The 14,115-nt window shown below is 43.8% G+C and overlaps 1 protein-coding gene across 4 annotated transcripts in view; it reads left to right on the top strand.

Moving 5' to 3' along the window:
• The window catches only part of dbn1 (drebrin 1), a 116,254-nt gene that overhangs the window by 94,321 nt on the left and 7,818 nt on the right, over window positions 1-14,115 (top strand). The window contains exons 2-10 of one of the 4 annotated variants that reach the window (XM_073478812.1): window positions 1,916-1,971; window positions 4,058-4,170; window positions 6,161-6,235; window positions 8,011-8,151; window positions 8,286-8,363; window positions 8,729-8,880; window positions 10,145-10,202; window positions 11,819-11,875; window positions 11,960-12,074. In XM_073478812.1, coding sequence (XP_073334913.1) covers window positions 1,916-1,971; window positions 4,058-4,170; window positions 6,161-6,235; window positions 8,011-8,151; window positions 8,286-8,363; window positions 8,729-8,880; window positions 10,145-10,202; window positions 11,819-11,875; window positions 11,960-12,074 — 845 coding nt within the window. Of the gene's footprint in view, window positions 1-1,915; window positions 1,972-4,057; window positions 4,171-6,160; window positions 6,251-8,010; window positions 8,155-8,285; window positions 8,364-8,728; window positions 8,881-10,144; window positions 10,203-11,818; window positions 11,876-11,959; window positions 12,075-14,115 lie in introns of all 4 variants that reach the window. The other 3 variants (XM_073478811.1, XM_073478810.1, XM_073478809.1) reach the window with 3 other exon arrangements.

The raw sequence follows: 14,115 nt of genomic DNA, 5'->3' as shown, positions 1-14,115 counted from the left end.
GTATCGGCAAGTCATTGAGCTAACGATCACTGAGGAGTTGTTACTGATGTTTCAACATAAATGTATTCAAACAAGGGGACAGCCATCTCGATTAATAAGAATATAAAACAATTAGCTTCCTACACTATCCCCTAAATGCCACCGGGACCGTTATGGCCGTGATACAGTTGCCGGAGCTGATTGCGGCCGTTCTAGTCAATGCTCAAGTTTCCACCAGCGTCCCACATAGTGCATCCAGTCAGTTTTCAAAATAAAACACTCTTTAGGAAACGCCCTCCTTGGGTGAATCAGACAAATCTAGATGGGACAGAAATATAACTTTAACAGATAGATAGGTAGATTTCTACCGGTCCTGGATAAGAAGGCTCTTCCCCCCAACTATGACACAGGCCCTCTATCTCATTGTCTTATCGCCCGGTCATCCAGATCAGCTGGGTTTCAAGCAACCTTCGGCGTGTATTCAATGTTATTTATCAACCCAATGACGAACCAGAGCTTTGAAATCCTCCGAACCACAAGAAGCGTTCAACAGGACTGAATTACCTGTTCGTTGCACTCAACAGGTTTTGGCTCTCGCCCTACTGTCTGTACAGCGTTACTGTGAGGTTAATATAATGTTAATGGCGACAGGCAGGTGAGACCAGGGACAGGGGAGCGTCACAAAGTGCCCCCCTGGGTAATGCAGTTTATTTTGGGCCAGTATGAACCGCCCGGGGAACCTGATGTAGTGACGGCACGAAAGAGCTCATGAGAGCTGGTGTGCAAGAAAAAGTCACAGTAGGACAAAGAATAAAGACGTGCTGCCCCCTTCAGGTTCAGTGTGATGAGTCTGTAGTCATGCTAGCGTCTCTGCTAGGCTGTATTAGGAACAATGGTGCTTTACGCTTTAAGCTAATGGTCAGATCAGCATGCTAATACGCTCACAATGACACGCTGCACGCCAGCAGGTTTGTCCATGAAGCTGGTAAATGTAGGGTTGCACGATACGGATTGTCTTCAGCCGATACCGATAACCAACAGATAACTGATCATTTAATATTCATGTTTTTTAAAAATACGGTTACAACCTGCAGTTTATGCACACCTGATGCTAAGAAAGGCTTGAATGTAGGGAGCAAGCAAAGATTCTTCTTCTCTGTGTTTATTGGGGGATTGCGAAGGTGCAAACAGCCACCTGCTGTTTCACAATTTGTAAATGTTTCACCTCAATGATACAGATAACAAATAATGTACATTTCCCCGTATCAGGCAGATTTACTGGTCCAGTATACATTTTTCATCCATCACTCAATAGATCACCATTGTTTTCTTGTTGGCTGCTGAGAGAAGCAGATCTACCAGCTGGTGTTTTCATCAATACTTAAGGAGTCTTTTTAAGATCACTTTGTGTTTAGTGCTAATTAGCAAATGTTAGCATGCTAACTAGGGATGAGAAAATACACCATTACCGGTATCTATTTCCAGAACAGCCTCAGAATTGAGCTTCGGGTCTGTTTTCTATCACAAGACGTAAAGAATTAATCACAGAACAAGTTTTCCTTCATCATATTGACGCATTTTACTCGGATACTCGGATTACCTTCACTGTGAAAAGTACATTATCTGTATTGTTTGTGTCAGCACAATCCCCTAATGCTAACATGCTATGATCGTACACATGGTAAACACTATTCCTGCTAAATATTACATGCGTATTAGCACGCTGATGTTAGCATTTAGCTCGAAGCGCTCGTGTCTCTCAGTGACTCGACTCCAAGTCTGATTAACTGATTAACTGATTGTCAGAATGGCTGCAGATGAACTGTTTGACGTTTATCTGGAATATATTGTTTTCTGCTTCCTCTGCCTTTATATCACCAGCTACATGCTCCTGCAACGTTCATGAAGGTTAAACTTGTGTCTCTCTGTCTTGCAGGGCCTTGTACACATATGAGGACGACAGCAATGATTTGACACTCGCCTCATCCGGAGGTACGTCACAGCTTCTCTGTCTTCATTCCAGGATTTTAATCTCCCCCGGTGGTGACATCTCGCTGTCATCCCCTTCATGTTTTAATGAACATGGCTGCCTGTTAACATGTTAGCATCACGTGTGTTTGGTTTTGGGGGGGAGACGGTTTGTAATTTGCTGCTGCAGCCCGCCGGCTGTAACTCTGATGAGCTCTGCAGGTTCTGCCGCTGCTTTGGGGCAAAAAATGATCATGTCCTTTGTCTGCTGATTGTCAGAGAGCTGGATTCATTATTACTACAGTTAATGACGCGCTGCATGATCATTACAGTTTAATGAGATGCCTCCATTTCACACACACACACACACACACACACACACCAACATCGTCTAGTAATGCCATTGCATCATGGTTTGTGTTGTGAGTAAATTCACAGGAATGCCGTTTTCACCGATTTCAACCAAAATGATCTTGTTTTTCACACGTTATTCAGATAATTTCTCTATATTTGAGGATATAACTGAGCCTATTTAGATAAAAATGAAACTCTATATGTGGGAGCTGTTTTTAAGTCTTCAGTAGGAACAAATGAGCTTTGAGCTGAGAGTCGCAGACAGAAAAATGAGACCGACTAACACATTTCTGACGATATTAAAATCCAGAGCAACACCAGCCTCACGTCCTCTCAAACATACCAGATTTAGTGAAAGAACAGGACGTCTGATCTGCTTTTGATGGGAACCACGGCGACTCATTCTGCGAGGCTAATGCGATCACCGATGTAGAAATCCTGAATATGGGATCTCACGTCACATGAGGGGAATAAACTGGAGCTACTACAGAGAAAGTAGCTGCATCACTAATGCTGGAGCAATGCGTGATAAAGAGCCTCGTCTGCCAGCAGCCTTTTCCTTCATGTCATCAGTGTGAATATTTCAGCAGCGACGGACTGAACTGTAAACCTCGGAGGAATCGATGTGCCTCTTCAGACCAGGAACCAGCAGCACACACTCATGTTTGTGCAAACGTATGAGTCTCTACGCTGAGATATGAAGAACAAGATCATAAACTGAGGCATAAAACTGTCGGCCTGGATGACTTCACTGCTGCAGACTGTGGTGGAGGAAGTATTCAGGCCGTCTACTGAAGAATAGCAGCAGCACAACGATGTGAAAACATTACATTCAAAATATCACTGAAGTATGGACCCTGTCTGAGTTATATTGCTGTATATTGTTTATTATTACTGATGTACAGTATGAATATGTAAAAACATTTAATGTTACATTCAAACAGTTTATAGCCATTTTAATCTGTCACAATGGATTATATTTTATAAACTGTAGTTTTTGACATAAATTTAGGCGGCAGCCAACAATTATTATCATTTTCTTGATTAACTGATTAGTTGTTTGGTTTATAAAATGTCAGAAATCCTAAAAAAAAATGTGAATGTATGTGAGTAAAATGATGATAACTCTGAGTCTGATACATCAACCCGATCACCAGAATAGATTGGCGATGTACGTTTCTGCAAATCACTGACGTGTTACTTTACATTTTTTATGTTGCTTTACGCTCAGTTCTTGCACAACTCTGTGCTCATTGTCTGGTTTTGTTAAGGCACAAAAAACACTTTAGTTTAGGTTAGGGTTCAGAAAAGATCATGTTTTGGTCGCCACAAACATGTCTCCTTTGGTTTCTCACTTACGAATGTTGAAATGCCGTCTCGAACAGTGGCCTCTGGCTTTAAAATCACTGCCATCCACTCCACGTCCCGACATATAAAGTGAAGGAGATATGACAATGATTCACGTATAAATGTGAATGTATCCGTGGTTTGCAGAAACATATACCGCCAACACTGTATTCTGGCGACCGGGCTGCTTATATCCGACAGGACTTCGAGGATTGTCTGGTCTTGGCAGAGTCACAGTATTTGATCTCTGGTTGCTTTCTAGTTTCTTTCATGAGTTGATTTATTCGTTAATCTCTCAGCAGTGTGTGTGTTTGGAGGTTCACAGCTCGTCCCTGCAGAGGACAGAAACATTAACATGACTGTCGTTGTGCTTTAATGGTGCTCAGATCTGTGGTTGTGTGTGTCGCAGGAGGCGGTCTGGCAGAGATCACGCTGACCTTTGACAACGGCAGGGTGATGTACGGCTTCTGCAGCCTGAAGGAGCCCAACTCCGCTCTGCCACGATACATCCTCATCAACTGGGTGAGTCCCGGGGTCACGGGGGGAGACGAGGGGAGACGGGCGCTGCATGACGCAACACACAACACACACTCACTGAAATATCCTGGAAGGTATAACAGCAGAATACCAGAGTCGTTAAGGGTCACCGCACATTTTTAATTGAGCCATTTGTTTAACCAGGAAGAACCGCGTCAGTGATGCTCTGTCTTCATCGTCCAATCACAGAGCTGCAGCCTCAGCCAGGAAGGTCACCGCAGCAGTTTAGAGCCGCAGATACACCCGTACGATCTGAACCAGTCCAGAACCAATGTTCTGCTATTAAGTCTACTTTTATGGTACCTGTTTTGTTATTAAAGACTTCATTTAATTACATTTATCGAGTTTCAGGTTTTGAAAAGCTGCTGCAGCACTGAAGTCCTTTAACACTGATGGTGTTACGGTGTATCATAAAAGGACCCAGACGCAGGACACCGCGGCTGGCAGTCAGAAAAACAAACAGCGAGCTTTAATGAAATAAAGCTTGGATCCAGAAATCAAAAGGCTGGTGACAAAATAGGGATAATCCAGGAGCAGAACAAATAATGAACTAAGTACAAATCAAGATAACAAGAGGACACAGGCAGCAAATGCAGGTAAAACGAACCAACAACGAGTGAAGGTACATTGACTGCCGTTCGTCCAGTCAGGTGCGTGCGCTAATAGCACAGCTGAGTAGAAAAAGGGCGGGGAAAAAGACAGGAAGTGGAATGTAACACAAAACACATGAGGATGTAATCTACAAAATAAAACATGAGATGACTAAACCAAACACTTTATAAACACATGACCAAACACAGCAGAGATATCACCTTTTTTACTCCACACACTCTTCTTCCTTTTCAAAACCTGGCGCCTACATTACCCACAATGCAACTCACTCACTGTGTGATATCACTGGAGGCATTATATCAGATTACATGCAGCTTCTTCTGGAGTCACAAAAGGCTTCGTACGGCTTTTTTCACGTACGCTGTCGTCCTCCTCAAGACCTGCGAACACACTTTAACGTGTCAGACCGGTGGAGCTCAGTGATTTAACAACTTGTCACTGTCGACCTTTTTCAATATCAAACCAAGACCACGATGTTTCCAGGACATAAAAACCAAGAACTGTCATCATTCTGCAGGTAAAACTAATGAGATACGTCAGTAAACACCCTGCAGATACATTGAGCAGGAACATTATGTCACTTGTCGTGTTTGCTGTTGAGGATTAGTTCTGTATGAACTGAACGTCTGAGAGGATGAACGATGTAAGAAAAGGGACAGAGAGCGATAGAAAGGTCCGGTAATTGCAGTGAATGGAGGCTGAGGGAGAGAAAGAACGAGACATTTGGGGTTTTTTAAAGAGAGAGACCGGGATCAGAGCCAGAGGAGTCCGTCATCATGCAGCACAGCAACACTAACAGCCAGAAGAGCACCAGACCAGAACAAACCGGGCCAGACCGGGCCAGAAATGGACAGAGTGTGCAAAAATGTTCTTCAGATGAAACAAAATACACTAATAATACGCTGAACTGTACCAAAATGTACCACAAACTCTGAACTGCAAAATATTAAAGCTCTCTTCTCCTTCTTCTTCCTCTTCCTCTTCCTCTTCCTCTTCAGTCTGTCTGATAGATTAAGTGATCACTTGTTCTTATTGAGAGATAAATTGCTATGATTTCAGACGCGCTGCAGACGTGTTCCTGCCTCTTTCTCTGTGTAATTGCTGCCTGCTGTGTTTGCATTGTGTCGCTGTGAATGAGCCGTGATTACTGAATCACATGATGCGACCGTTTCAATAACTGATCATGACCACCGCCGAACAAAGAGGCCCTGATGAGACCGACACCGGGAGGAGACAGTCCTCGTGAATCTGAGCACAGGAATGAAAACAGAAAAGAAACACGTCGACGGCTGTGATGTCATTTTTTTTTTTGTTCTCTAACTTTTATTATGTTCCCCTCCCCCCTTTTTTCTCCCTCTCTCAGGTCGGGGAAGACGTGCCGGATGCCAGGAAGTGTGCCTGTGCCAGCCACGTCGCCACCATCGCTGACTTCTTCCAGGTCAGCACCACCAAAGTACTACACGTTTAATGATACTCCATGTTGATGTCTGTACGTTTGGTTCTGGAAATAAAACCATCTACACCTGTCTGTTCAGATCCTTTACCTGTGTAAACGTATGAACACCACACAGTTGAAACACAAAGTCCTGCATTCAAATTGTTTGGCTGCTTTCACTGCAGCAAACAGCAAACAAACCATCCAAGCAGCCGTAGAGTTGACAGGAGAGAGGAAGCTCTCCAGAGGAGCAGAGACAGAAACAGAGGAACACTTTTAGCTTCTGAAATAAATCATCTCAGACGGCTGAGCTGCGTGTGAGCGTTTTGTCGCGTGGAAGCACGCAGAACATTTATTAAAATAAGATCCTGACCGATCCTGTCGGGAGATTTAAATAATCAATGAACTGAAGCTGCCGTGCCTCGTGATGAAACGTGCACACCAGCTCTCTGAATGGAAAAACACAAACCGCCACTCAGCGAAGACGAGAGCCGCTGGTGAGAGAGGAGGTTTGAGTCTTTTGACGTGAGGTCGAACGAGGCAGTAAGACACTTCCTCCTCCTCCTCCTTCTTCTTCTTCTTCTTCTTCTTCTTCTTCTAGTTCTTCTTCTTCTTCTTCTTCTTCTTCTTCTTCTTCTTCTTCTTCTTCCTCCTCCTCCTCCTTCTCTCCTTCTTCTTCATTTTCTTCTTCTTCTTCTTCTTCTTCCTCCTCCTCCTCCTCCTCCTCCTCCTCCTCCTTCTCTCCTTCTTCTTCATTTTCTTCTTCTTCTTCTTCTTCTTCCTCCTCCTCCTCCTCCTCCTCCTCCTTCTCTCCTTCTTCTTCATTTTCTTCTTCTTCTTCTTCTTCTTCCTCCTCCTCCTCCTCCTCATCCTCATCATCATCATCATCTTCTTCTTCTTCTTCTTCTTCTTCTTCTTCTTGATCTTCTTCTTCTTCTTCTTCTTCTTGATCTTCTTCTTCTTCTTCTTCCCCTTCATCATCATCTTCTTCTTCTTTTTCTTCTCTTTCTTCTTCTTGATGTTTCTTGATGTTCTGACGTCTGGACCTTGTGATGTGGGGTTATATGAGTTGACTATCTCTAGCCGTTGTGTTACCTGCAGTAACAAGCTGCCGTCACTGCATCACTCTTGTGCGTAGGAACACAGACGTTACACAGTAAAGGGCTGTGTATGCAATCAAAAAAAGGGCTAATTGAAAACCCTGTCGGTGTGATGGCTGTGTGGGAGAGAGTGCTGCCACTTACAATAATGACACTTCAACACACACACACGCACGCACGCACGCACACACACACACTCACGTGGAGAGAGAGAACAAATAAAAACGTCACCTCGGCTTTAATCTTGATCTTTGTATCTACTCACAAAATACACACTCAGTCAGGTGTACAGGTATGAATACACTGCTCACACACACACACACACACACACACACGGCAGTGAGTGAGAGGATTTTCATTCTGCTCGGAGAGATTACTTAAAAAAAGAGGTGGTATTAGTCATGCACTGTGACACACACACACACACACAGACACACACACAGACACACACACACACTCTGATCCTCCCACAGGTTTAATTCGCTGTAGCTTCTTGTTCCACAGAAAACTCTCACAGCAGGTTATGAAACAAGTTTTCATCTTTCTGGTCTCTAAAATGTGACGACATGAGTTTGTGTCTGATGATGATGACGTCGGTGAAAGATGTGAAGCCTGAAGAAGATCTGTGATCAGTGAAACCAAACATCTCTCTCTCTCTCTCTCTCTCTCTCTCTCCAGGGGGTGGAGGTCACCGTCAACGCCAGCAGTGTGGAAGACATCGACCCGTCAGCCATCGGGCAGCGGCTGACCAATGGGACGGCGGCGTTGGCGAGTCCGGTCCTGAGCCGCCTGAGAACCCGCGAGGAAGAACACGGAGAGGTGGTACGGTTTATTTACGCAGCAACACTGAGGCAGCACTCACAGTGGACAAACTGCAGTGTTACCTTTTTAAAAACCAAGTCAGTGCTCCCAATAGTTCAAGAAGAGCGTCTCTTTCTCCTCTCCTGATGCAGGGCACGGTGTACGAGAAGACCAACGCTGAGGTGGAGATGAAGAAAATCAATAGAGAGGAGTTCTGGGAGAAAGCCAAGGTGAGTGTGACGTAAAGAAGTGTTTAGTGTCATTAGTGTTGAATCAGAGTCAATGTGAACGCCTGTTGTGTTGAGATGAAGTGAAAAACAAAGTCGAACGTCTGCGTCCTCCGGCTGTATCGCCTTCAGGACTTTGGAAGAAAATGTGAAATGACAGCGAGCTTCATGCAGCTGCAGGGTTGTTCACTGGACCTGCCCTTCACAGCTTCAGACGCTGAAACTGGAGATATCAGAACTAGATCGATCAGTTAATCGTCGATAAACCATTTATAAAGCAAAAGAGCCACTTATTCTGTTTCCAGCCTCAACACAAGACATCTAAAGACAATCGCCTCGGACATTTCATGTTTTCTTTTTCTCTCCAGCGTGAGGAGGAGCTGAGGAAGGAGGAGGAGAAGAAGAAGGCGGCGGAGGAGCGGCAGCGCTACGAGGAGGAGCGAATGGAGCTGGAGAGGATAGAGCAGGAGAACCGAGAGAAGAGGTACCGCGAGAGGGAGCAGCAGATCGAGGAGCACAGGTGAGGAACAAGAGACACGACCGTCACCGTACTGATGGATTCAAAAATCTATTTCTGCAGAGTCATCCATCTTATGAACCGTCATTAGTTAAGACTCTCTTCGAGTCAGGTGAAGTTTTGTAGTCCACAAAACATTTCTGGAGCTTCACAGCGTTGCAGCGTTCTTCTAAACAACTGAAGCAGCTGGAGACTTGATTTAAATGTTAAAAAACAACAGAAAGAAAACATGAAATGGCTCCACGCAGCTCGATCAGTGTAATCAAAGTCTCCTGAAGCCCTGAGATCCCAAAATGATTTGAAAATACGTTATTTACACCCTCGACGTGCGGTCGAGCTCGTGCAACCTCTTCAGACGGGGTGCGCTAACGCTTTTAGCTTAGCAGCTACAGTGAAGGTTTCAGCTTTAAAGAGGGCGTAAATAACTTGTATTCAAATAAGTTTGGGATCTCAGGGCTCCCAGAGACTGTGTGGAGCCATTTTATATTTTTTTCTTTTTCCAATAGGTTTCTTTTTTTAATATTTTAAAACAAGTCTCCAGCTTCTTCAGCTGTTTAAGAGAACGCTGCAGGACTGATTTGTTGTGCAGCTCCAGAAATGTTTTGCAGACTTAATCAGATTTTCTGTCAGCATGAGGAAGTAGCTGTGACTTGTTTTAAAATGTTAAAAAAGAAACCTGTTGGAAAAAGAAAAAAACATCTCCATACAGTCTCTGGATCCCAAATTGATTTGAAAACAAGTTTTTCACTGTAGCTGCGAGGCTAAAAGCGTTAGCGCACCCCGTCTGAAGAGGTTGCACGAGCTCGACCGCACGTCGAGGGTGTAAATAACGTATTTTGGAGCCATTTCATGTTTTCTTTCTGTTGTTTTTTAACATTTTAAATCAAGTCTCCAGCTGCTTCGGTTGTTTAGCAGAACGCTGCAGCACTGATTCGCTGTGAAGCTCCAGAAATGTTGAAGAAACTTAATCCAATTTTCCGTCAGCATGAGGTTGAACAGATAATGACTGAATTTTCATTTTTTGGGTGAACTGTTCCTTGAAGAAGCTCCAGAACCAGCAGGAGAAACCAAAAACTATTTAAAATCATGCTGGCGTATGGTTGGAAAATGAAGCTCTTAATCCCACAAACATGCACTCGCTCTTAGCAGAACTGTGTAGAAATTTAAGAGAACGATTTGACCTTTTATCGCGTCGTGAAACCTGGTTTTCGCCTGCTGGACCTGGTAAAGTATCATTGAAAGTGTGTGTTCGTTTGTGTGAGAGCAGGAAGAAGCTGCTGGAGGAGGAAGAGGCCAGAGAGAGGTTGCGGAACCAGAGCACCATCGTAAGTTTCTGTCTCTCGTTTTGTTTTGGTTTTGTTTCCAGTGAAATCAGTAATTAGATTACAACTTCTGAGATGACTGAGATCAGACCACACCAGCACAAACACACACTGCTCCTCACAAACAGCCATGAAGACGACACAGAAAAAGGACACAATGTGTGTGACGGTGGTGGTTTGTTTCTGAGGAGAGCGATTACACGCTGTGTGTGCTTTACAGAAATTTAAAGCCTTCATTGTGTGTGTGTGGGTGTGTGTGTGTGTGTGTGTGTGTGTGTGTGCTTTATTTTCACAAGCAGACATAAAAACTATTGGAGCGTCTTGTAATCAGCTGCCTGCTGCGTCGTAGCACAGTTTTGATATTCCAGTTAATCTCCCGAACATCTTAAACTCCGTCCTGCGGCTGAGTTCACACACATCAGTTATAATGACTCGCTCAGACGCTTCAGGCATCGTTTGTTACTGACGGACGAGGGGAAATACAACAAAAGGAGATCATTGTGTCGTAGATATTATACAGATTTACACACCTGTCACACCTCTTTGTCTGTTTGATGAAACATGGAGCTGTTCGTCCGGACAGTTCGGCTCATGTGTAACTTTTTTTTGCATTAGCTAAGTATGTTTTGGAGGAAACCGCTGCGATGGTTTTCTATCAGCACAAAAGTAGATATAAAAAGACTCATTCAACACTCGTCTGTTGACAGGAGAGATGCCAAAGAAAGCACAAAAACTGTTATTTCAGTCCAGATCTTTTTGTCTCACAACACAAACAGTAAAAACACAATGGGACTATTGAAGACTGTGAAACACACAATTCAGAATGTAACAGAGGACGTGTGACAAAAACAGTGAAAAGCTGCAACACAATAAAGATGAGAAAAATAAAATGCTAAACTGTGCAGCGAACAAAGAGGCACTTTATGATTCGTTAGAGACGAACGGCAGCTTTAAATAAAAGGATGAGATGTACATTTACATGCTTCTTTTAACAGGGTGTCTGCAGGTCTTGCATTAAATCTAGCTTAAAAAGATGGCAGCCGTTTGATTGACAGCTTATTTGAGCTGACAGGAGCTGCTATGCCCGCCCTAGAGCCTATAACAGCCAATGAGTGCTCGTGTAGACAGGAGACCCACTCTCTCGTCTTCCTCTTCTCTCCTGAGCCACTTACACGCCAGCCTCAGGATGATTGATGCATCAAGTAGCCAATGAGATTTCAAATCCAGTAATATATAGTTTATTAGCCATACACTTGGTATTTATGCAGGTTTATGTAGTTTTATGCATTTTGCTGTTTGATCAGGATGTTTTTTTTAACCTAAGTTCTTGTTTTTGACTATTTTATTTGCAAAAAAGTGTAGATAAGAAATAACTATGAATAACTATAATGAGTTTTTGCTCCTGATACTCTCTGGCAGAGTTATTTGCCACAAAATGGCAGTTTTGCAAACACTGCAGTGCGTCTGTGTTTCTGAGCTTTGCTCCTGTACATATGTAACTGAAACAAACCCGGTCTCTGTCGCCCCTCGCTGGTGGCATCTTGTGATTGTTTTCCTCCTTGTGATCTGTTTGCTTTATGTTTCAATCCTCTTCTTCTTCTTCTTCTTCTTCACTGCAGGTAGCAGAGGCGAGCATCGAGGACCTCAACCTGGACAAGAAGGAAACTGAGGTGGAGGTGAGTCTGACAGACAAGAGGAAGAACACACCACAAATTCAAAGACAGAAACTAGGAAATAACTGTGTGTGCTTGTGTTTCCAGGAGGCGAAGGCCATCATCGCTCAGCGGTCAGGAAACCCGCGAGAGTTTTTCAAGCAGAAGGAGAGAGCCATGACCATCAGCTGCGACACCTCGCCCGTCTCCGTCCACAGGACCGGTAAACTCTTTAAATCATCTTCTCATCAGAAACTCTGACGTCCGAGGCTTTTTCCCAATACACAAAAAATATATGTATATGCATGTAACATCGTCTCAGCAGCGAGAACACTGCGTTCATCTTTTCATTTAAAGAAAAAAAAGCTTTTAAAAGAAAGTGTGGGGTGAAGGAGCCTCCAGGAGGAGAAGACAGAGGGAGGGTGAGAGGCTTCATGACATCTGACATCATGACAGTAATCAACATCTCCTCTGCTGCTTCCTTAGATCCACAACTCACATGTTTCATCTTCACAGATTTACAATGTTGGTGAATAGAAATAAAATACCAAGAGGAAAAAGAGAGAGAGAATCACAACAGCGTAAAGCCAGCAGACGATCTCTGTCTCTTCTCTCACCGCTGGATTACTGCTGCTGAGCTTTTTCTGTCATTATGATTTGAATTTGTATTGTTGCACGTTGTTCGTCTGCAGCGTTAGTCAGAGTCTCAGTGACAGAGGAGGGATTTCCACTGGGGATGGGTGTCAAGAGTCAGGATTTTCTCTCCTAAATCAAAGTGAAATGCTGTTTGTTTTTTTGCCTCTCAGGCTACATATAAGTTTACTGTTTCATGAAGTTTTGTCAGCAGTATATATAAAACACAATCACCTAGAAAGTTTACATCAGAGTGAGATAAGAAACTATGTCCACTCGTTCCAGTGGCAGATGTTTGGGATGCGACTTGTCTTCACTGTACATTTATTTAATTTTCAGGGGATTCATTATTCAGACTCGTGAGTTTACAGAAATATGCAGTTTCACACCTGAGGATGAAAAAACTCTGTCAGCTTTTCATTTCTGCTTAACTGCATGCTGTCAGTTGGTGTTTACAGCAACACTAACCTCTTTTCTTTCTTTCTTTCTCTCTTCTTCTTCTTTTCTTTCTCTGTTTCTTTTTCACTCATCTGACTCCACATTTGTGTTCACCATCCTCACTCCTTCTTATTCCACTCATATTTATTTATTCACCCGTTCCTCTGATTTCTCTTTCTTCTTCACGGGGTTTCCACGGGACTCTTTCCCACAATCCTTTTCTGCTTCTAACTATTTTTCCTCTGGGGCTGAACTTCTTCTTGTGTCTTGACTCTGACCTCTCCTGTCCTCCTCCCTCTCCTCCTGTCCGTCCTGTCTTCTCGTCCATCCTCTCTGTCCTGCTGCGTCGCCTCGTGTCTTCTGTTACATGTTTGTGTGTTTGAATCTTCGTGTGTGGCTGTGTGTCGTCCCCCCTCCCCCCCCTCGACCGCCAGGCCGTTTGGACAGCCCGTTCTTGAGGCAGCAGCACAGTCCCAGCAGCCCCAGTCCGACTCCCCCGCTCCGGGGTGAGTCGCCCCTCCGCACCCCGCCACACGCACGGAGGCAGCCCGCCGCTGCAGCCGGTAGGTACAGCACATAACTGATAAACAGCAGAAGAAGAAGACCGGTGGACACCAGCAGCTTGGTCGAACATCCCTCCCCCCCCGACACCAACTCCCTCCACAAATATGGAGAAATTAGAGTAGCAGAGGATGAAACTGCACGTGGATTAGAAACCATTAAATCGTCCTCGAGTACTTTTACATTAACGCCAATATCAAAGAGTCTTATTCTGGTGTTGATCATTCTCAGAAAACACATGTAATCTTGTTATTCTGCTTCTTGTGTACATGATTCAAACATTATCTTACTTTCTGATGATCTTTACTCCAAAACAAAAACAGGATCCTTCACGTAACAAGACTCATTAAAAGAGTTTGATGAAGCGATTTGAACAAATGAACCTCTGAGAGGTAACGAGACGGTTAGAATAAGAATGAGGTCCGTTGTTTCTTTATTCTCAAAACCAGAATAAGATCTTATACAAGTTTAAGAAACCAGAATACGTTTCACAAACAGAAACAGATGTGAGATTTGAGGCTAGTGGATCAGAATCAGACAGATTGATTCTGATCAGACTAGAATCAGATGAGACTTTATTATTTAGACTGATTCAAGTATTTTGTTTCCGGTATGAATTAACGGCACCAACC

This window comes from Pagrus major, chromosome 13 (assembly GCF_040436345.1).
Source record: "Pagrus major chromosome 13, Pma_NU_1.0".
Taxonomy (NCBI): Eukaryota; Metazoa; Chordata; class Actinopteri; order Spariformes; family Sparidae; genus Pagrus; species Pagrus major.
The sequence above is the reverse complement of the archived record's forward strand: the minus strand, read 5'-3'. Positions and strand labels throughout refer to the sequence as shown.